The sequence below is a fragment of the Tympanuchus pallidicinctus genome, unplaced genomic scaffold (genome assembly GCF_026119805.1).
Source record: "Tympanuchus pallidicinctus isolate F22 unplaced genomic scaffold, pur_lepc_1.0 scaffold2, whole genome shotgun sequence".
NCBI lineage: Eukaryota > Metazoa > Chordata > Aves > Galliformes > Phasianidae > Tympanuchus > Tympanuchus pallidicinctus.
The window spans coordinates 46,170,694-46,194,272 of NW_026294721.1; the positions used below are offsets into that span (position 1 = coordinate 46,170,694).

At 33.6% G+C, this 23,579-nt stretch overlaps 1 protein-coding gene and 1 long non-coding RNA gene across 3 annotated transcripts in view; one reads left to right on the forward strand and one right to left on the reverse strand.

Moving 5' to 3' along the window:
- Positions 1-8,541, forward strand: part of GLRA3 (glycine receptor alpha 3) — a 65,719-nt gene extending 57,178 nt beyond the window's left edge. Inside the window, exons 8-10 of one of the 2 annotated variants that reach the window (XM_052682325.1) lie at positions 265-411; positions 3,061-3,180; positions 7,462-8,541. In XM_052682325.1, coding sequence (XP_052538285.1) covers positions 265-411; positions 3,061-3,180; positions 7,462-7,731 — 537 coding nt within the window. In that variant the 3' untranslated portion in view covers positions 7,732-8,541. The remainder of the gene's footprint in view (positions 1-264; positions 412-3,060; positions 3,181-7,461) is intronic. The other variant, XM_052682326.1, reaches the window with a different exon arrangement.
- LOC128080289 (uncharacterized) overlaps positions 1-23,579 on the reverse strand; it is a 63,094-nt gene that overhangs the window by 13,349 nt on the left and 26,166 nt on the right. The gene's annotated exons all lie outside the window — the stretch shown is intronic.

The following is a 23,579-nucleotide window of genomic DNA, read 5'->3' on the forward strand; positions in this document are numbered from 1 at the left end:
TTATGATAAAATATACAGTACATTAAGAAAAATTGTTAGGGTGAAAAATAGTAAACATCTGTGAAAGCCGACACTTAAAAAATAATCATTAAAATATAAGTATTCCACTGTTTTCTCTCTTATTATCAAACTTCCATGTGAAAATTTGTTTCACAAATGAGTGCTAGGTTTGGAGATATTAACGAGCTTCTTCCTGACATGAAATGCTAAACTTTACATCTGTGCTTTGAAAATATTCAGTCTTCTGCTCTATTTTCTTCTTAGGTGTCATATGTCAAAGCAATTGACATCTGGATGGCTGTGTGTCTGCTCTTTGTATTTTCTGCACTTTTGGAATATGCAGCTGTAAATTTTGTGTCAAGGCAGCATAAAGAACTCCTACGATTCCGACGGAAGAGGAAGAAGAACAAGGTAAAGCTAATAGTACTCACAGCTTGGAAGGGAGTCTGATGGACTGATTATGCTGGAAGATGGGCTCAGTTTGGTAAACACGCTGCTGCTTAAAGTGGCAATATAAATAAAATGGCAGCACAGAACAAAATCCACTCTAGGCTGAGGGTCACTACAAGGACTACGTGCTGCATAAATCCAACTTGAATTCTCAAAAGGAGGATTAAGAGGGCTTTAAATGAGGCATGGGCCATGTGGGAGCCATCTGCACAGACATGAATTTCTCTCTGTTAGAAGAGTCAGATTATACTTCAGTGGATCAACATGACTGTTACTTGCAGCACTTTGTACAGCATTAAGATTCAAAAAATATTGTTCCTTATTTCACTCCAGATTTAACAGCTGTATTTCATGTATTTTAAACATGAACATTAATTTTTGAATTGATTTTATTTGTGGGATATATATTTTTAAGGGGCTGAAAAGAGTGTTTTCACATATGTCAATTTAGTGTAAATTGTTCATACAGTTAGCAAAGAGCTTTAATAGAGTAGTGGCTACTTATATTTATTTGATGGCAGAAGCTATCTAAACTGCTGTTAAGGGAAGTCACTGGTAACGTGTAAAGTCAAGCAGCTAATGTTACAAGTTTAAATTTGTGATAATCAAAGTGTTTTACAACAGCATGCAAAAATGCCTACTGATTTTTCAAAGAGAAAATACCTCTATCGACTTCTCATTCAGTGAGAACCCACCACTGGTGTCACGCAGAGCTTTTCACTGGCATTCAGTGAATATCTGTAGTGTGGATGAAAGTCTGACTGTAGCAACATGACAAGTTCAGGCATTTTTAATTTCTGCAGACTAACCTCAATTTACTCCTTACATTGCAAGAGGTTCCTTTCCAAGTTTTTTGGAGGCCCCCCAAGAGGGGGCAGGTGGGCCATGACAAATGTGACCCATGTCAAATATAAACAACTTTGTTAAGTGATATTTAATGTGACTGTACTTTTAGTCTGTTTTTAATGGAATTAAGTGTTTTGCTGGACTAGTTTGTATAATCTTTTCCCTCAGGGCATGTCTCCCACACTTTTGCTTATTGTCATTCTCCTTCCCTGGAAATTCTGTAAGCCACATAGTTCCTAAAAATCATATTTTCAACATTAGGAATAGCCAGTAAGAGCTGCCAACAGTCAAAGGACCAAATCCTGCAAGTTATATACACATGATTATCTAAAACAGTTTGCTATTTGCTTTTTTAACAACCGCATAAGATTCATCCATATCAAGATTGTGATCTTTCATAAACTTCAGGACTTTTTCCAGAACTACTGCAGAACCATTTTCTTTCATGAAGTTGATTATTCTGTGATAAATGTAGCACCTTGTGCATTCTCCTACTGATTATCCCCCTACATATTTTTTGGACTCTTTGTTCAAATTTTTGGATTAAATCTTTGTTCCAAACATATCCTCAAATAGATTTGCTTTATTCTCCAAGCTTGATATCTTTCATAAATCTAATCAAAATAATTGGTTATTCTTTGTCAATACTGATTAAAAACATAGGACGTATAAATACTGTTACAAAGTAAATGATCAAGCTCAGAGAAAAATAATTGAATTTAAAAAAAAAAAATTATAAAATTGTACAAAGTACAAGATACAGAGCTGTATCAAGAGGTTTTGGCATCTAAAGTTCATCTGTCTTTGCCATGATGATATTTTATTTTTCTTACCGAAAGTCACTGCTTCCTTCTTACCTATCTTAATACAATATTTGCTGCCTCTCTTCCTGGGCAGCAGTAGCTGCAACATCAAAGATGATTCTTAGATATAACTGCAGCCTCTGGCTACCACTTTTATTGTTGTAGCTATGGACCTCACTTAATGATTCCAAATAACTGAAAGGCATATTGCTTTTTAGAAGCCCAATAAAATTCCTACAGAAGTGACAAAAATTTGTAGGTAGTTTAAAGAAATCTGGGATTTTGTTATAAATACACTTACAAAAAAAAAAAATAAAAAAAATCCAAACAATGGTTATTGGAGCATAATATGCAATCTATCCATTACTTTTTTTCTCAGTAAGCATCACAATAAGAGATTATTTTTTTGTTTCTTTATAATTACTGAAATGGCAAAATCTTATGAATATGTAAATTTTTGCTTCCAATTTAAAACTTCATTTTTAGCATCTGATCTATTGTGCTTTATTTCTGTCTGGGAAGTAAATCTAGTCAATGAATGTAAGTTTAACAAATATTGCTGATGTGATGGAAACACCTTCAGAATGAATGAATATGAATTATTTATTTAAATATACTCTCCTTTAGGTTTTGAGAAACAAAAGAAATATGTCAGAATTAGAAAAATCATATAGGACAACCAAAACATACCTATGATCAGCACTTTTTCTTAGTTGTGTTTTTCTGTATGGGGAAAAATAGCATGAACTGTGTTCCTATGCTGAATACCACTGATTTTAGATTAGCTTTTAAAATAAGATATTTAGTTTTCAATCAATCTTTGAATTCTATTTTCCAAAATCTAAAGATCACAAGTATCTTTAGTGAGGAAAATAGACATGCAAACTAGGTTGTCTTTAATGGTAATCACACCTCTTTTCTTTTGTTTTCTTTTTGGTCAACCCATCCATTTTGATGAAAGTATTTTGAGGGAGTTCTTGATGGAAATGAAATCATTGAATCATTACAGCATAGCAATGGCTTGAGATGTGCAGGACCTATAGACGGGACTTTGCCTCAAATCTACAGTACAAATTTAAGGGTAAACTATGAAGAAGATGTCCCATTTGTCAAAATGTGATATCCAATCATTAACAGAGGCCCTGTCCTTTTGTCTGAAATAATGTCTTTCCATGTGGATTCCATTCATTGCTACCTGTATGTGATGACGTGAAATGTTAAGAAAGGTATCTATCTCATCAATTTTGTAATCTTTTTTGATCTGTTTAAATCAGGATTAAAACATGATATTAAAATTTTGTTTTCTGCAATTTCAAAGAAACAGTGACATCAGTTCAAGAGGAAATCAACTGGTACCAGATTAGTTTTTAAAATCAAGCTGTTTGCAGTTCAGAACAGTATAGTGGTAAACAATAGTGTTCAAATAACCAAAGCCACAGCTTCAAATAAATCCTCAAAAACTTACCAAAACTTACAGTCAAAAGGCCACACAGATATTTTTAGGATTTATACATAATATTCCTCAAGAGATGTGTATTATTAAATACACAAAGAGAAAGAGCATAATCACACATGGCCACAGAAACGGAAAGCTTTCTAATACTTTACAGCTGAGCATAATAATTAGGATTTCCTTGGGCCTTGAAAAAATTCTACTTTTTAAATAAAAAATGTTATCTAAAATTATCGTTCTTTGATTACAGCAATTTTAATAGAGTTAATAACATATTTACATGTAGCCATACACAGAATAACTTTCGAACTAATAGTACCAAAGGAGTATTTGTGAAAAGCACATTCATACCAAAGCTTTAATGAAGTTCATTTGCATTAAAAATTTGGAAGTTTTATCTAAAATAAGAAAGGAAACCTTTTTTTTTTTTTTTTTTAACAGTAATGCCCTAAAATGAATACACGCACACACACACACACGAGCTTCATTAGTACGTTTTGAAAGAAAAAATCACCCCGTATGCAATGGACTCCTCTGTCCCTGTCCAGATATTCCACTAAAATGTACAGGGTATCCATTAGACGACTTTAACAGCTGTGACAGCTGTGACCAACACATGGATTATCAGAAATATTTCTAGTCAAAAAGAAGGACTGTAGCCAAATCAATTTATAAAAGCACATGGAGTTCTGCTGTCATTTTATATTAATGCCCTCAAAAAAAGCACTCAAATGTTATTATCAACAATAATAGCAACTGCATCTTTCCTGCTTTACAGGAGCACCCTTAGATATGAATGTGTTTACAAATTATTGCTTTTTATACACAATGACCCTGCTACAAAACTTCCAGAACTACAAATATTGCATCTGGTACCCCAGAAAGTAATTATGGTGATACCCAGTGTTCTGGAAAGTGCCCTTTCCTGTGTATGCATTATATCCCTAGCACTTGAGTCTGACTTGGCAGGCTCCAACCACTCTAACTGCCATTGTGGAGACACTATCCATCCAGCATCACTGGACTAGACCTCTAGAAGGATATTCACATCAACTGCTCAACAGAAAAGAGCACTATTGATCATCCTGCTTGTAGATTAAGTAAAGAATGTCTGCAAGTAAAAAATAAGCAGGAGCTTGGCCTTTAAAACTATTTTGGGAAGATTGCTCAACTCAGGTAGACATAGAATAGAGACAGTAGAGTCATAGCAGAGTGCCTCCAGAGTGCATCCAGAAAACACAACCAACTGAAAGCTGCTACACAGCAGTATTACTTTATAATCATTTTGAGCTGATGCAATCATAAACGTTATCTTCTGGAGAACCATGAGAAGATTTAAACCCCGATTTACAGATTTTCGTATGTGCAAAGTTGCTGAAATAGCAAGTACAGTATAAATTCTCACATCTACCATATTTGTAACTCCTGTTAACTGGAATACATAAGTACAACACTTCTGGAATACAACTACTCTTAAAATATTATTTCCTATTGTCAGTGGTTTAGGGACTGGTTTTGCCCGATTCCGCGACTGGCGAGGCAGGGGAACCCCTGGATCCAAACCCAGGAAAGGGAAAAGGGGAAAAATGGGAAATGGGTCTAAAATCAAAACAGTGGTTAACGATCTGAGCAGAAACAAACTTATCTACTAAATAAGATATTGGAATGCAAGATAACACACTATAATACAATAAAATTAGAATTGGAGCTAATAAATGAAATGAGAGAGAGCGTCTGAAAGCCGAAGGCCTTACTCTAACACTGTGATGAGATGGCACCTGCAACAGAGACAAGCCAGGTGATTGAAAGGGGAATCTCAGCTGCCCAGGAATCCTAAAGTGATGACGGACTGGCCTGAAGGTAAAAAGTTTGGAAGCACTAGTATCATGAACTACCAGAAAATGAAATTTGCCCTGTTCACAGATGGATCATGTCATACTGTGGGCAAGCATTGCAGATAGAAGTCTGCTGTGTGGAGCCCTACACAACAAAACCATGACACCTTTTCTGACAGGAGAGGAACACTGATGTAGTTTGTTTTATCACGTCATCAAAATTCATCCTAACATTTTGTATTTCTGTTATTCATCACCATATGAAAGTAAATCAACGATTTTTTTTCTTCATCCTTTGCTTTCATGTTAATTTTCCTTTATTTTTGTTGTTAGTGTTTTTATATAAGAAATATGATAGAGATTCAAAGCATAGCAGTTTCAGTGAATTGTAGTAGTCTATCAGTTTATTCAGTTTACATATATGAAAAAGTATTGTAATTAGATTACATCTACAACAGTTGGGTGATTCAGCCATGCTGAATGTTCATGCTGTTGACCAGCTAGTTCACTTCAATTTACTAATTTATAATACTAATTTATATACATTCACTTGCCGATAACTGATTCAACTAATATTGCTAACAAAGTTAATTGATAGTTTCTTAAATGAAGAAATCTTTTCCTTAACAAATTCTGTATAATCAAAACTTTAATATGTTCAGAATTAATCATTGATTCAAAAACACTTTCAAATGCATTGACATTTTCAAAATTGAGAATTTTGAAGTTGAGATTTAAACAACGATAAGTGGGAAGTTAGCTCAAAAAATAAAACAAAGAGGTTTACATGAAACAGAAAGGCTTCAGAACTATTAAACCAGAACACTAATTACTTTATTTACTGTGGTAAACGTAAAGTTTGTATCATTTTCTTTTAAGCAGAGTTTAAAAATATCAAAATTTCTTTCTCGTCAGAAAAAACTGACTGCTTCTGCCCCTTATTTGAATAATTACAGAAGTGGATTTCCAAAAAAGAAATAAAATGTTAAAAATATTTTTAAAGAATTCTTTTAAGAAATGATGTGTTATATTTTGTCATGATTTACAGAATTCTAGAATGTTAAAACAAGTAGGATAATTAAACATAAAAAATAGGAAAAGATTTTTTTTAATTGAAATGCCATCAAAATCATAGAACTATCTTTGAGTAGCATACACACTAGAAATCTATGTTGAAATAGATTTGAAATAAGTCCAGGTCTTATTTGCCAGTCTGTATTTGTGCCTGCTTTATAGAGAATATTTATAACAGGATAAAGAGATGTACAAAATGTGTTTCCAGACAGAAGCTACACACCAGATATTTATGCTGTGAAAATATATATGTCTTCAAGATCATTTACATTTGGTTTGTATCTTGTGATTTTAAAACTCTTTCACTCACAGCTCCTGAATTCAAAATATTTTTGACAGTTTTCACCTTAATTGTCAAATCAAAATTCTGGCCTTCAGCTTTCATTTATTTTATTTTAAAATTTATTTTTATATATTTTTAAGATACTAACTTTATTTTAAATATTTTATATTATTTCTATGTCAAATTAAGATACTTTACATACTATTCACTTTATCTGACATACAGGGAACAGCAGCAATAACAAAACACAAATATAAAATAGGCAGAATTCTCACTAATGAACACTGTTACTGCTTGTGTGATAGGTATCACAAGAAGCCATCCCACCCTTTTAAGCAACATAGAGTTAAGGGCTGCTGTCTGAAAGAACCCTGAAGTCTTCCCAGTTGAAGATTGCAGGCATTTACCATAAATGTAGAAAATAAAAACAAATCAGATGTGTGCCTGATTATCACTAGTTTCCTAAGCCAGTAAATTCATTTACTAATCTTTCTTTTTTCTCTAAATAGATTACGAAGTGAAACAAGTAGAAAAACTCATTAGAGCTGCTACAATATTTTGACATGAACTTTGGGCTGAAATTTCAACCACTTAAACAGTGGATTCAAAAATGTCACTGAGCTAAAGATGTAGTAAATGATATTTAGTAACTGGTAAAATTTCTGTAAAATCTTGTGGTTTTTTTGTTTTTTTTTTGTTTTTTTTTTCATGCAACAGGATGACGATGCACAGGAAAGTCAGTTCAGTTTTACAGCGTATGGAGTGGGGCCATGTCTGCAAGCAAAAGATGGAGTGGCACAGAAGGGGCCAAATAATCCTGCTCAAGCTGCACCTAAAAGCCCTGATGAGATGAGAAAAGTATTCATTGATCGAGCGAAGAAGATAGACACAATTTCCAGAGCTTGTTTCCCTTTAGCCTTTCTAATTTTCAACATTTTTTACTGGGTAATTTACAAAATCATAAGGCACGAAGACATTCACCAATAACAAGATTGAGGCTTGCAGCCCTAGAGATCTGTCTGCCATGATCAACAGGAGGCTTTCTGAGAGAAACAAGTGAGTGAGGAGTGACTGGGAAAGAAAAAAGCACTAAGGAGGGTAAACAGATCCTGCCTAGTTTGAAATGCCCATTTACAGTGCAATGGAAGAATGACACAAGAGAAGACACTCTGCAACTGCAAACTTTCTAGATCAAATGTTAGCAACTCATCATAAATCACTCTCTACTCAAGCTTTACTGCCAAGTGTTTATACATACTGTTACATAGTAGTATAATTGTATAGTATTATTTGATGTTCCTTAATGTTTTTTTAAACTCTCATGTATTTTAACGATCCCAAATCCAGAATAGTCTATGTAAATCCCATATTACTAGAGAATATACTAGTATTTCTACCTTTATTTCAGTTTTACAAGATAACGATAAATTACTTGAGTTTAGATTTTTAAAGACTCTTTCTTGTCCTAAGGACAGGACCTGTGGTTTTGCAGTGAGCACAGTTGACACATTTAATTAATGTAATTTATTCAGTATGCTTTTTATCAATCTCCTGGGTGGTATGAGTTGAAATAATCTTAGCTAACCCAAAATATTTACAGCTAAATAGTCTTTGTATCACCTAGAAGATACATCAACATTTATAAAGTATTGATTCCTGCAAAATACTTTTTTTTTCTTTTAATTACCTATGCTTTGGCAACTTAAAATATTTGTAAAACCTTTTTAAAAGTTCACATTTTTTTCTTAATTGACAAACTCATGCAGTATTTGAGATAGACAAACTATATCAAAATTTTGCAATTTTAAAATTTTTTGCAATATTTTGCTTCATTTTAATTCAGTGCATAGAGATATTGGACCAAAACTAAAGGCAAATAATCAACTGCTTCACTGAAATATTATGAGGATGAGTACAGCTGCGTTTATTTACATACATTTCCTACATGTTACATATATCACAGGAAGCTCAATGTAGGAATAGATCATATAGTAGCTTTCTGTAGTATTCTTTAAGTGTATTTATATGATAGAGGCATTGATTATTTAACACTTCACAATTTTGGAAAAAAAAGCATGTAGCTCTTCTAAAACATGAAAAGGGATCTGAATGGTTTTTTGCATTATTTATGTTTTGTATAATAAATAGAAAACCTATTAATACTTAGAGACATTTTCCTTCTTTGGGACTAAATCAGTCAATGGTTTCTTCTTTAAGTTATAAGACAATAGGTCATATTTATGACAGCTTGTAGACAGGTGTTTAGTCTTGCCATTTTTGTCCACTGAAAAACAACAGTATGCTAAGATATAAATCTAATATTTAGAATTATTCATTACGTAAAAGTCCAGTAAACGAGGCTGTTTCTCATTGCAAAATATTTTTGTTTTGAACATGTTTTGAATTTTTGCTTCATTATTGCTCAGAATGTGTATACAAAAGCAAAATACAGCTGGAGGCAAACATCTGGTGCGCTGCCAAAGGCATGTTGCGTATGAAGTAATGGAAGCAGTGTAACTCTGCACTGAGGATTATAACATAGCAACCTTGGGTTTGGTAGAATTTGTTGTTGTTTTCCTCCAAGGATTAGTTAGAGAGTTAAAATAGTTGCTCTCAGATTTTATTCAGCTGTGTGAGAAAATGTATAATCCTCCAACATTTTAAATGCTATTATTTTAAAAATAATATTCTAAAACAGTATTTTTAATAGTTTTTCTTCTTTTATGATCTGACATAAACTCAATTCACTTCAAGTAATATTTTTTATGTTACTTCTTCATATTTATAAATTTATAAATTTATTTATAAAAAATCCCATTCATTTATGAGCACAGGTGCTCATCCATGTATCATGAGCTTACATAACTAGATGGATTATATTTTTTTTCCCTTAAAATTGTCGTAAAATGTGCCACGTGAAAAGGGATATTAATTTATCCTTGTCAGCAGTCAAGTCAAAGTATCTTTTTAAGGACTGTTTGAAGTACTGGACTGGACTCATAATCCATAAGCAACCATATTAAAAATTGGCTTATCTCAGTTCTTTCCCTACAAAACAGCTGGCTTCTCTTCAATAAAGAATTCTTAATTGAAGTGGTAAATGCATAAGACCAGATCAGAACAACTGCTAGCAATTCTGTTTTCTAGCTCCTAGTTATTCTGCTTTCTAGCCATTACATTGGGAAGCAAAGCAGAAAACTTACACATAGTGTTCAGTTTTCTAAGAAGGCATATCGAAAGTAAAGAGATTTAAATATTTTTATAGCATAAAAGCTCTACAGCATTACTGAACTTTATTTTAAGTAATATATTAGTAAGAAAGCATTTCAAATAGGGGAGAACTGAAAAATGGTTCTGTAATGATGTTTTCAAATGTAAATACATTTGGCATGTAATCTGCTGCCCTCAGTTAAATACAGATTTTCAATTTCGATGTAACGTAACCAAGAACTCTCCCCTAATTTTTTTTAACAGAAAACATAACATTTGCCAACAGAATGGAAGCCTCTGTGATATACTGAATACTGGGTATACCAAAAAAGATTTAAACTTCATTTAGATTATTCCTAAATGACTTAGGATGAAGTCACTTAGTAGAGAAAGACAGAAATATCAGTTGAGATTATAAGACAATTCAAGGCAAGAATGTCTGTTACTCACCACTGACTAGAGATATGTGACCAAAACCATGCTTGTCTCAGTAAAGCCAAAAAGCTTCAGGTCCTCAAAAGGATAAGAAATGTTGCTCAGAGATGCAGTGGATATATTCGACTACCAAATTCCTGCTTAAATTCCACATAGGAAAATGCATCTTATTTTTAAGACCATATGCAAATATCAGAGAAATAGAGTTAGAGGGTTGTCTTTTTTTTCCTCAGTAATGTTGATAAATTAGAGGGGCATTGAGGGAGAAAGGAAAGAAGAAATAATAGTGTTATACTATTTGGAATTTAGCAATTTTTAGATGAAGTACATATTCTTTTTAAAGAATTTTGACAGCAAGTACTACTACTTAATTAGGTTAGAGGAATGCAGGAAGAATACAGGATTTAATTATCATTTTCAGTTTAATAATATATTACTTTTCTTTCCATTCTCTTTATTAGAGTTGGTTCCATAAACTTTTTATAGACTTCTCTATAACAAATCTGCTGTGATCTGTGAGAGATGATTCTCTTTAACCACTAGAAAGTATTATATTTAAGTGATTTAGCTGTGCACTTCACATTAAAGAAATTAGGTATTTCTTCCACTTTGTACTATAACCCGTTAGAGAACTGTAGGTTGCTAATGTAGATAAGATAAATTGTACAAAAACTTATATTTTTGATAGGAGGGAAAGTCTTCCTTTATCCTTAAAATGATTACATTTATTATTTTTAGCAATAATTTTATATTAGATGGAAATGGACTTATCTATACAGTACCCAGCCCAAGCTGAGATGTTTGGTTGCAAAAAGTAGATATATTTTATGTGTAATTTCTGCTCTCCTTTGAGCTTTCATAGGAATTAATGCAATCCAACAGAGCAGAATTTGGCCTTATACTGTGAAACTGCTGAGTGAGCTATTAATTTTCAAAGTACCCCCTGGAAGGTTATGAAATAACTTTTTCCACATCTTACTGTACAATCAGAACTATCAAATCATCATAATTTTTTCCTTTTTGAGAAAACTAATAAGAAAAAGATATAAATCACAAACTAAGCTCCTTGTTAATAATAAAATGGGTGTTTTATTTGTAAGTGGTTATGGAAAACGTGCCTTCAGGCAACATGCATCACCTACAGTAGTTACTGAAATATTATCAGTTTGGAAGGCTTGTGGAAGCAGGTTAGATTGCTAGAAGCAGTGGGTTAAATGCCAGAAAATTGTTGGCTCATACTGTATTCTTGACATTCTTGAATATTACTGCACTTCTTCACTTTTATCTTTGTGAAATATGCAATAAACATTTATTATGTTTATATTTTGTTGCATAACAGAGTGAAGTTAATGGATAAAAATGGACTGAAAAAGTTACTGATGTTCCAGAAATGTGTAATTGTGAGCTGTATTAAAAAAAAAAAAAAAAAAAAATTGTGCCATAAGCTTTTGCCATAAAGTTTTAACATTATATACATATTTTGTGTGCTAGTGATCCCAAAATTTTAAAGGATCCAGAAAAAAATAAAGGGAAAAATATATATAGTGTATTAATAACTTGTCTGTAAGTTTTAAACATATTCTCCTGTGAATTCTGCCTAGTAACATCCAATGGCAATTTCATCTCAAATACTTCCTTTTTGGTAAAACTATTAATGTGTTATGCATGGATTTGATTAAAGTTCTTTTTATCGTATTATAGTATCATATTGCACTTAAACTGACATTCTCTGCAGACAGAAGTCTTAAAATATGTGAAATTTATGGCGTTACCCATGTCAACGTAGATATTTTGTTCAAAAATAAAGAACATTTTTTCAGAAACTGCAATTATTTTTATGACACTTTAGGCAATGTGTTTAAAACCACAGGAGAGACTATCAATACCATTTGAAAAATAAATTGAAACCCTTGCCAGTAGTTAAGGTGCATTACCACTTAAGTATTCCAGGATTGAAAACATGAAAGAAAAGGCATGGCAGGAATGAATGAAGAGAAAAAAAAAAGCCCATTGTGAAAACTTAAAGAAAGTTATATTGGTAAATGCCTACTGAGATAAGTCTAGACATATCAAAATAGTCCTGCTGACATTTTTAGAAATGGAAAGTATTTTGCTGCCTGATGGGCTAACAGACAGATCTATGGGATCTGCTAGCTATTTCTTCATAGAAAATGGTTTCTGGAAAATTAACACATTGGTCTTTTGAGAACAGCTTGAGTTCTGCTAATCTGATTATAACAGTGTTTATATACATATAAATAGCATAGAAATCGATGTCTCAGTAACAGCCACACGTCACTGTTATGCCACCTAGGCTAAAAGTTCTTAGCAGCCTCAGTGTAGATGCCTAGTCATGTCACCCTTATATGACAAAGCACAACATCAGCTTGACACTGTTGTTAGGATGCGTTCACACACAGTCTTCTAAAACTACAGAAGCAGCTGCTTTCATGTTGAGATGCATAGTTCTCAGAGCACGAAAACTACAAAAACATAGTATCAGGTAAGAAACAAGCAGTTGAACAAGAATATATTAGCCAGATAATGCAGTGGAAGGTCAAAGTATAAACAAATACATGTATAGATACACAATACATAGATATATTGCCATTTTAAAAAAACAAGCATTTCAATATTTACTTCACAGAATTACAGAATGATGGAGGTTGAAGAGACCTCTGGGTCCCTCTGCTCCAAATTCTCCTCCAGCAGGGCCACCCAGAGCAGTGTGTTAGGCCCATGCTCAGTTTGCTTTGGAAGATCTTCAAAGAGGAGACTCCACAGTCTGTCTCTCTGGGCAGCCTGGGCTAGCACTTAGTCACATTTCCTGATGTTCAGAGGAAACCCCTTGTATGTGAGATTGTGCATATTGCCACTTACCTGGGCACTGGGCACACCATCTGAAAATGGTCTGTCTACTTTATACCTTCCCATCAGATATTTGCACATATTGCTGAGATTGACCTTGGGTCTTCTGTTTTCTAGGGTAAACAGGCTGACACAATCTTTTCTTATAAAAGAGGTGTTCCAGTCCCTTAGTCATCTTAGTGGTCCTTTGCTGGACTCACTTTAGAAACTCCCGTACTGAAGTGCTTAGAACTGGAGCCAGAACTACAGGTGTAGCCTCATCACTGCTAAGCAGATTCACCTTTCTCAGCCTCCTGGCAGCACTCTTCCTAAATACATGGTAGCATTAATTGTCATTCCCACAACTGCTGGGGGAATGCTGGCTTATGTTCAGTTTGTTGCCCAGCAGGATTTGTAAGTCCTTTTCTGCAAAGCTTCTGGGTGGCTCAAGCACATGCTGATGTATGGGGTAGTTCTTGCCCAGGTGGGGGGTTTTGAAATTCCCTTCATAATACTGGGAAACAAACAAACAAAAAAATCTTGTAATCTCAGCCACTATTTAGGTAATAGTCATTTAAAATCTCCACTGACAAAATGAGCTCATCCTAAAACATGCTTATGTCACACTGTAATTCTTTTATTAACAGGCCAAATAGAATACCTCACCTATTTGAAAATCAGTGTTACTACATTTATGTTTAGCTCTATATAAAGCTCTCATTAGGCATGTACAGTAGGTACAGAAGAATAAATAACTTATGTAAGTATATTAGAACAGAGTAAGTCCACACAGGTCTGTAACTAGGCTGAACTTATTTAAGGAGAGCATCAGAAAAATCAGTGAAACCACAAGATGGCTCCCTCTGATACAAATTAAGGGATTACACGAGTGCATTTTTTCCAAGGGGATGAACTTTAGCAGAATTAATACTTCATGCAAGGACTCCAAACACTGACATTTATTATAAACAGTAAAATATACAAGGTAATTAGCATTTCTGTTGCAAATTACACTTCAGTTTGAAAGTAATACAAATTTTTTGAGGTGATGCTATCTTAGAATGAAAAATAGCTAACGTTAATTTCTTAGGTCCAGAAACCAAGTATTCATGTCTAAAGACATATACAAAAAATGTAATTCTTTGTGTACCTGTACATTATATTTAAATAGTACTTTAGAACAGAAAATAGTCTGCTTTTTTAAACTGCCTGTTGATTTTCAACTGTTTATTGCTAAAGATAATTTTGTTACACAGGAAATGAATGGCTAATCTGTTTTTAAAGCTGTCTTTAAAAAACTAAAGAAGATAGCCATAATTTACATGATTCACCCAAAACCATCATAGTTGAAAGCTCTTTGGATAGCTTAAATGTTGACATGTTAACGCATGTTAAAGTCCTGTTGATATAAAACAGACTCCAAGAGCTTCTTATTTAATGACCTAAGTTAATTTCACCTTTACACTGATACCTTTATTTCTTAATGACATCCTGAGATGTCATGATTTGAGTGATAGTACATTCCAACACCACTTTCTGACAGAGGTTTAAGTGTATTAAAGTGGTGTGTTCCCCTTCTAATTGTTTATCCCATCAGATGACCATCTTACACAGCTGTGCCACTTGTAGTGCAGTTACATTATCTTTCAGACTATAAAATCTCTAATGCTTCTACAAGTACTTATGTTCAAGTTCACACTGTGGCTCCCCCTGTAGAGGACACTATGGACATGGCTTGACATGAAATTCAAATCTCTTCTGTGAGGAGACCAGCAACCACTTGCACTAAGAGCTACAAGAAAATTTCAGTGCTTCATTTCCTTTCCTTCCTTTACAACCTAATTCTGGAAAAAATACAAACATTAATTTTAACATATCTGAGATGACTGGAAAACCTAATTATTTAAAAGCACCATCGTCACAACATATTTGATAAGTATCAAGGCTCTGTCAAAATCCTATCATAATTTACAGAATTTACTCAGTCCTATTTTCTTCTGAGGGGCACAGTTGCATTGCTGCCAAAACAATTGCTGCACGCGCTTGATAAGCACAGAAAGAATCATATATGCTATCTTTTTCTGATGCTGTTCATAATTTCTACTGAACTTGAACTAGCTCTCATAGAATCCTATCACATTCTAATGCTTAAAAGACAAGTATAGATTAAACAGATAGTGGCTCTGCCATACAATTAACAAATAGTGGCTATACTAAACCTTCTTTAAAATTAAAGCAGAATATTTCACATGTAGCAATGAATGCAACATTCTCCTGTCTGTTTCTTCTGGCATGTACAAAATCATCCAAAACAAAAATATTTTTTTCATTATAATAGAAAGAATGTTTTCCATTATTTGTTCCATTCATAGTAGTTTTTTGATTCAGTGCCTAATTCAAGCCCACTAAGCATAAGTCCAACCTGCTGTAAGTTTGTTTGCTCCTGTGAGATTCTACATACTTTAGTAACAATTATCATATGCATTTGTTTTGCAGCTCCAGATAAAGTAGATGACTTGTTCACAAAATTGAATTGAGCACATAAATTCACAAGCTGTGTTTACATACTTGTCTTGAACAAAATAGGGTACAATGCTATTCTATCACTGATTTTCGTGCAAGAATCTCTTACCACAGTGTGATCTAATTATTATGAAAGCAAGTGGTAATATTCTCACTCAGCCAAAGGAAAATGATTCTCAGAAGATTTATTTGCATCTTTCTTACCTCTCTTTGTACCTTGCACATGCTCACCCAGATATACCATGAGCTTATAGCAGGAATGAGGACAAACTTTGAGAAACGCGCTGTAAGATGTCAACATTACTGAAGTGCTGAAAATGGTTTGCTTATTTTTACATTCCCAGCAAAGCATTCATTTGGTACTTTGGCTGCTCATAAGCACACCAGAATACAGATTTTCTACAAGATTCCCACTGATTTGTCCACTGAATATTTTTAAAAGAAATATATGAAAATATGCCACAAATCATGGTTCTACCATTTTTCTTTCCAAAAAGCAGCAAATAATCGCAAATGTTTTTAAAATAAGTTCTGCTAGAGGAAAATGCTAGTAGGCTTGCTTTTAGCTCCCATTGAAATGTACAAAAATGTATCATTAAAAAAGTAGATTTTCTCCTGATGTTTAACCTACCAGAGCAGAAAAGACAGATAAGTTATTACTGTGTGAAACACTTCCAAGGTATCTGAGAAGAAAACAAGATTTCAGGCCATTTAGTTTGGCATATTTTACTCTTTTAATCTCAGTAATGTTTCTGAACCCTGCTCGTTTCCCAGCACAGCGTGGCTGTGGGAGTACTCTGAGCTATCTTCCTAATATCACCTCTAAGGAAAAAAGTCACAAAGAATATAAAAACCCTAAAATTTTTCAGAATATGCATTCCATCTTAACTTCCATAAGCCTGAAAAGAAAGATATAAATCATTTTCCTAATTGTCTAGTCAATAGCTTAAGGTCAGTGAGTGACAGTATTAATACTGATATTGCAACATTGCAAACATACTATGCTTGATACTGTTTTACTAGCTGAAGTTTCTGTGAGTCTGGTTTGAATAAGAATATGCTGTCAAGCCTGTTTGGGTAGTTCCAAATAGCCCTGTTCTATGGGTCTGAAGTAAATGGAAAAATGTCTAAGGAAATTGAATTAGACTGACATACCTGCTTGTCATAGACAGTGGTTGTACATCTCATTGTAGGTGGAAGTTTAATTATTACTTTACTAAAGGAAATTGAATCACAACCTTTGTCATCCTCATTCGAAGTTTTCAGTTTGCTTCAAACATTTAACAAATATTTTGAACTCAATGTGTTAAGCAAGTTACGAGTCTTTTGTGGTGTTTAAATGTTGTGTGCCTGCAAGTTAGTCAGATGTTTAAAAAATATTCTGTTCATAAAAATAATATGCAACAAAATCTAAATCTAATTTGAACATCTGAACCCAACTTGAACATCTGTAAAGTATTCTCGCCATCTTGAATCTTTTAATTCTGCTGCAATCCAGTCTTGCTCTGTTCAAAGTTTGAGTATTTCTACTGATCCTAGCAATGACTGGAGAGATCTAAAGATTCATACATGTGTAATTTCAATAGTTTCAATTATACTATAATACTTAATATATTAGAGCAAGTCTATAAAATAACTCTTAGAGATTGTAAGATTATAGTTATGCAACATCCAGAAATATTAAACAATTCCTTTCCATTCTACAGCTCTTCACATCCTTATTCTACTCCCCATTTCCTTTTTAAAAAATAAAAATCTGAGAGTAAACATGGAAACAGTCTGTATACTTTTGTTTGTATTTTTTTCATCCAGACAGAAAATAAATATCACAGGAGATGGAACACAGAAATAGTTGTTAAGTGTCCAAGCTTTAGATAACTTATGACATTACCTAAGTGGTCTAGAAAAAGATTGCTTAATTTCTTTTTGTTCATCCTGTTTTTTAGAAAAGTCCTGTAACTACACTGAACAGTTTAGGATTATTATTCCATTCCTGTTTGAAAGTCTGAATTTTTTTCCACTGGCATTTTTTATCTGGAAGAGGATAGCAGTTCATTTCTTTTCATGGATACTTGCAGGAATAGATCCCTGGAGAGTAATTTCCGCTAAATGTGGAAGGAAGTTGACTCTTTCAGAATATGGATATTGTCTGCAAACAGACATACCAAGGAAGAGAGCTCTCAGATCAGTAGATAAGCTGCCTCCCTAGAATTTCTGTGTTGGTAGAAACATCTTTGATCAGATTCTCAAGCACATGGAAAAACAGTTTCTCCTAAAATTTGCAGAAGTAATTATATAGGTTTTACCTGTATCCTATCTGCTGAAGAATCACTCCAATGTTGTTGAGCTTTTTAGGAAAAAGTGCCAAACCAGGAGATCTTCAATTAACTCTTCCGCTCTGTTTTTGCTTGGAATGTATGAAATTCGTGAAATGTGTGGATTCTACTTAGAAACTAGGAAACTAGGAAAGCCATTTAACTGCATCACTATAATATCCCAAACGTTACCTAGACAGGCAAAAAGATGAATCTGGTAGATTTACCACTACATAGCCAGATTATGGGAAGAAGTCAGACTTCTGCTGCTCTTCTTTCATAAGACAGTTGATTTCAGAACAGGTAGAAGAAAAATGAGTACATATAAAGGTGGAATGCTACTGTGACATAAGTACAACAGTGATTGAAATTGCTAAAATTTGATAATGATTCATTTTGCTCAGGATCTAAAACATATATGGATTTTCATCAAAATGCTCCAGTCAGTAAGGTGAATAGCAACCAGTCTGTCTTTCCACTCCTTCAGTTTGCCAATAGGAGGCAATAAATTATCCTTCCATTTCTCCCACCTGAATCCTCTGACCATTGATTTGAGGTTGCAATGCGTAAAGTGCGTGCATGTAACATACCATGCACACATGCAGTCTCTATATGCACACATATAGAAACCAGATGGTTTAGTCACCTGCTGAATTACAGAATATTTGAAAGGTTATTACTGTATATGAAACAGATCTGCCTAACGTATTGGAAAAATCATCCCGATGGTTGTTTTTAAGCAAATTAAAACTTATTTTTCATATCAAATGAATGGCTCTCTCAAATATTTTTTTCGATTAAATTGAGTAAAATTCTTAATTAAAATTTAACTTTGTGCATTAAAATGCTCCTAAATTAAAAGTTTGAGTTTAAATAATCAATTTAATATTCAATTATAATTCAATATATCTGAAGCAAATTGACACATTCACTGTCAAAAATTTTCATTGTGAGTGAATACAGAATCAGAGGGGGCTCTACTTTAAGATAGAATCAGCCATGTAAGACTAAATACATACCCGTTAAACCTGTTTTTATACAACTTAAATAATTGCAACTCCACAGTTCCTTAGGAGCTTGTTCCAGGATTTTGTTTTTCCTTCTGCTCCTGCAAGTTTTTCCAAATATCTAACAGAACTCCTTTTTGCAATTTAAGAACATTATTTCTCATTCCATCTGCATTATCCTCTTCCTCTCTGCTAGTATATTATTTACCACATTTCTTTTCCACACTATCTTCCTTTAGTTTCTCCTCTTTAGAACAAAAAGTTGAAGTATTTTGGAATGTATTTCTTCTTTTCTCACAGTTAAAGGTTTCCAGATTTCAAACCACTATCACAATTCTCCTCTACGTGCTTTTCAGCCAGTACTCTACCTACCTTGAAGATCAAAACACAGAACTGAGCAAAGCATACTATCTGAAGCTTTATTATTTCTGAGCTGAGCAGTGGGATTACTTCACATATTTTGGATTTCTGCTTATGTGGAGTTCTTATGTTTCCCCTTTTATGGCAATATGCCTCTGTTAATTCTTGTTCAGCCTGTAAGCCATACTAATCCGTATTCTCTTTTCTGCAAACACTAGTTAAAACAGTTGTTTTGCTTACTTGAGCAAAACGTTTACTTCTACTACTGTGAAGTGACACGAAAGCAATGCAGTTTGAATATATTCCAAGGAATGAGAGGCCCTTGTAAAATTCTTTCCTCAGCTTCAAAAGACTTTTCAAAATGCTCTATGACTGTGTTGGTAGAGTTCCTCCCATCACGCAATAGTAATGAAATACCCATGCCACAGCCAAGTTACATATTATTTGCATGCTATAACAACAAGGCTTTTAAGGAAGAAAGTATAAAGATGAAAACATTTTGACGAACTATTTATTTGATGCTGTGTTTCTTTCTGAAAATACAGAAGAGATTTTTTCATCCTTTCCTATCCATTCATGTATGTTCACTGGCACAAAATATGTAGTGGATTTTGACCTTGCAAAAGAGCTGTTAGAATACTTCAGTATATCACAACTTCCTGGAGAATGGGACTTTCTGTTGCTGAATGGAAAGTGTTTGTGATAGAATCAGAAGGAATATTTTAAGGTGGAATTCCCCAGTATTTCAGCGCCGTAATTGCGACACTATTTTGGAGGCAAATAAAAAGCACTTACACATTCAGGTCCTAGTCTTAAAGAAAGATAATATTTTTTGATATAATTTTGATAATTTGATTTTTTTTTTTTTTATAATTTCGACATTTTGATATAATTTCAAACATCTGAAAAAGGGTTCCTCATATCAGTAAAGAGAGACCTGATTCTAATTGCCTTTAACTCTACTTTAGTTGTTAGTTGTGCAAAATATGTATGCAAAAGGATACTGATTTTAAAATTGAGAGGGATTGCAGTGAAGTATTTATTTTTCAGTGAATAATTTGTTCTAAGTACATGTAGTTGATTAAATTACATTTAACTACCAGAACACAGCTAATCTTTTGACTACTTTAAAGTTCAGAGCACAGTGTCAGATCAGCATTACCAGTATACATGTTCCATCACAGCAACTTCTGCAACTTTTTCCATTAAAGTGTGGATTAAAATTCTGTTTCACGTCACAGCTGTTTAGACACAGTAATTTAGAAATACGTAAAAAAATTCCCACAAATATCTAAAAAAAAAGAATGGGTAAAAGACAGACTTAACAAGAATTAGAAAACAGCAGATTAGGAATGAAAACATGAGATCCCTATCTTAGTGGCAGAAAGGAGACAAGACAGTTGTACAAGTCAACAGTGCAGCATACCTTGCAATGGGAAGTGAACTGCATACCAAATGCTCTTCAGAAACGTACATATTTGAAGACAGAGAAATGTATAAAGAGACCAATATAAAATTAAAGATTAGGAAAATCTTAGCATTCCAAAGTTCTTAAGTAACGTTATAACACTAGAAGCACTGTTTTTATTTGATGTTTTACCTCATGCTTTTGTCATTAGTATCAGCAAGAACAGTGTACTTTCAATCACTTCCGATAGCTAATTTGGTGCAAAACCCAGTAAGAAGTAGGAAATTGGATAAAACTTATTTTCATAACTGGTCAAGACAATTCTCATATTTACATAACATCTTTTAATAACAAAAGGCATCTTCATGTTGATTTATTTACATTTTTGTCCTACCTCAGTCAGTTGACTGAGTACATCTTAGCACAGCAGACCATGTTGTAACACTGCATGACTTTACTAAAAAGCAAATTCACTGTTTTTCTGCTGTAGTTCACCATTTATTAGTCCTTTGTTACTTGTACTGATGGGTGTTCCTTGCCAAAGAATGAAATGCTCTCTTTTTCTGGAATTTTAAACTGACTAGTTGTCATCAGACCCAGGAGTCTCTCAGTTAACCTGTCCTTTTGTGTCTCAGCAAACAGATTGAGCTGAAAGTAATTTATTACCATGGAAACTACAACAGATACATAGCAAGTGCACAGCTACAATACACTATTTTTCAGCATAATCACCACTAATAGCTATGCATTTTCACCAGCAATGAAAAGGAGCCTACTTGCCCTACTCATAAGAATCTGCACCAGTAGAGGCTGACCCACATTTTACAGCTACTATGAGACATCATTGCTAGGAAAACATTGCCCATACAGCTTTCACTGTGTTCACACACACTGCTTGATCTCCAGAAATGTTCAGCAAGCATTGATGCATGTCAGTGTGTGTTTTTTTTTCTTCATGGTGGAATTCAATGATAGACCTTTGTTTTGTACACAATTCCATCTCAGATGATATTTCATCAGACTGTCACACAGCACTAAGATGGAATGTGGTTGGAAAGGTTCAGCCTCTACTGCCATACCACCAACATCTGTCTCCAACAATGTGCACCAGTGTAAAATAGGAAGCATTAATTTCATATCAGCCTTCACACTTTCATTTCCGTTAAATCCCTTAGTTTCTAATTTCATAGTTATTTTTGTGCTATGACTTCTCACTGTGAAGATAATTACACGAAAAGTACAAGTTCTGAAGGTGTGTTGTGGAAATATTTTTGTGGTTTGTCATGAGTCAGACTGGATGCAGTCAAAATTCACAACTTAGGAAATTCTGGCTAAAACAACATTGGTAATCCCAAGAATACATCAGCTTTTATAGAGTTAATAACATCTAGAGCGAAATTATTCTATCATACAATTACAAATAATTATACACTATCTTTCTTTGTTTTGGATATAGTCTAAGTTTTAAATTGATTAATTTTATCATATAAACACAAAATATCCAAAGTTGGAAGGAATCAACAAGGATCTTTGAGTCCAACTCCCAGCTCCACAAAAAAAAAAACAAAAAAAAAAAAAAAAAAAAAAAAAAAAACACCTTATGTCTCAGATCAGTCTAAATGCTTCTTGAGCTCCAGCAGACTTGCTGCTATGACCACTGCCCTAGGGAGCCTATGGCAGCATTCAAGAAAAAAAAAACAAAACACAGATTTCTGTGTAAAATTATGCTGTCTACTATCAGAGCAGCTTCTTCATTTAGATCTTCTTTCATATATAGTCAGAGGTACTCTTATTGACTACATATGACATCAAGAAGCCTTATCTCACATCACAGTAAACAAAGCACAATAAGTAAGCGATAGATACCAGCTTCCCTCTCAGTATAATCAAAGCCAGCGACTTATGTTCTCTTTCCTAGCATCTTTAGCAATGTTCTGAGATTGCTGATGCCTCTCTGAACTTCCAACACTCAAATATGAACTTGTCTTTTATTATTTCAAAACAAATCCTATTTTCAGATCTGTATGAAAGATGACGTTTTGGAGTGTTTCTACAGGAAAAATAACAACAGCAAGGAACTAGAAAATTCATTTCTCTAAATGTAGAATACAGGTATATGTATGATTTTGAAAAGCATTTTTCAGTATTGTATAGTTCTTTATAGCTTGCTTTCTTGCACCTCTGGCAATTAGTCTTCTGAATATAGTGATAGAAAGGGGATTTCTGCGATAGGCAAAAAAAACTGGAGACCAGACTTACAGCTGAGTAAGTCATGGTACTTGGAGATCTTGAGAAGTGACAAACTATTCTCCTTGGGCAATACCTAATTTTTACTTGAGCATGAGAATGCTTTCATTTATCAGCAGTTTCCCTTTTTGACTTTGTTGTCTTCTAAATTTAACCATGGAAAACTATGAATGATCTATTTGTATATAAGAATTTGAGTTCATCTATTCAGAGATTTTTTCTAGATAAATGAAATATAACTCACACAAATTAGAGACAGATCTGTCTTGACCTGAGTGTTTTTATTTTATCATTTTCTTATTAGCTTGGTCTGTTTATTTGATGTACTTATCAGCTTTGTATCAGATGCACTACTGATTCTTTCTTACTCTTGCAGCCTCAAAAGCTTGTAAGAGGCAGTTCTCAATGCCACCTAAGAGCCTTCCTTCCTGTGATAAATAACTCATTTCATAATGCCTAAGAAAAAAGACTCAGGGACACTTT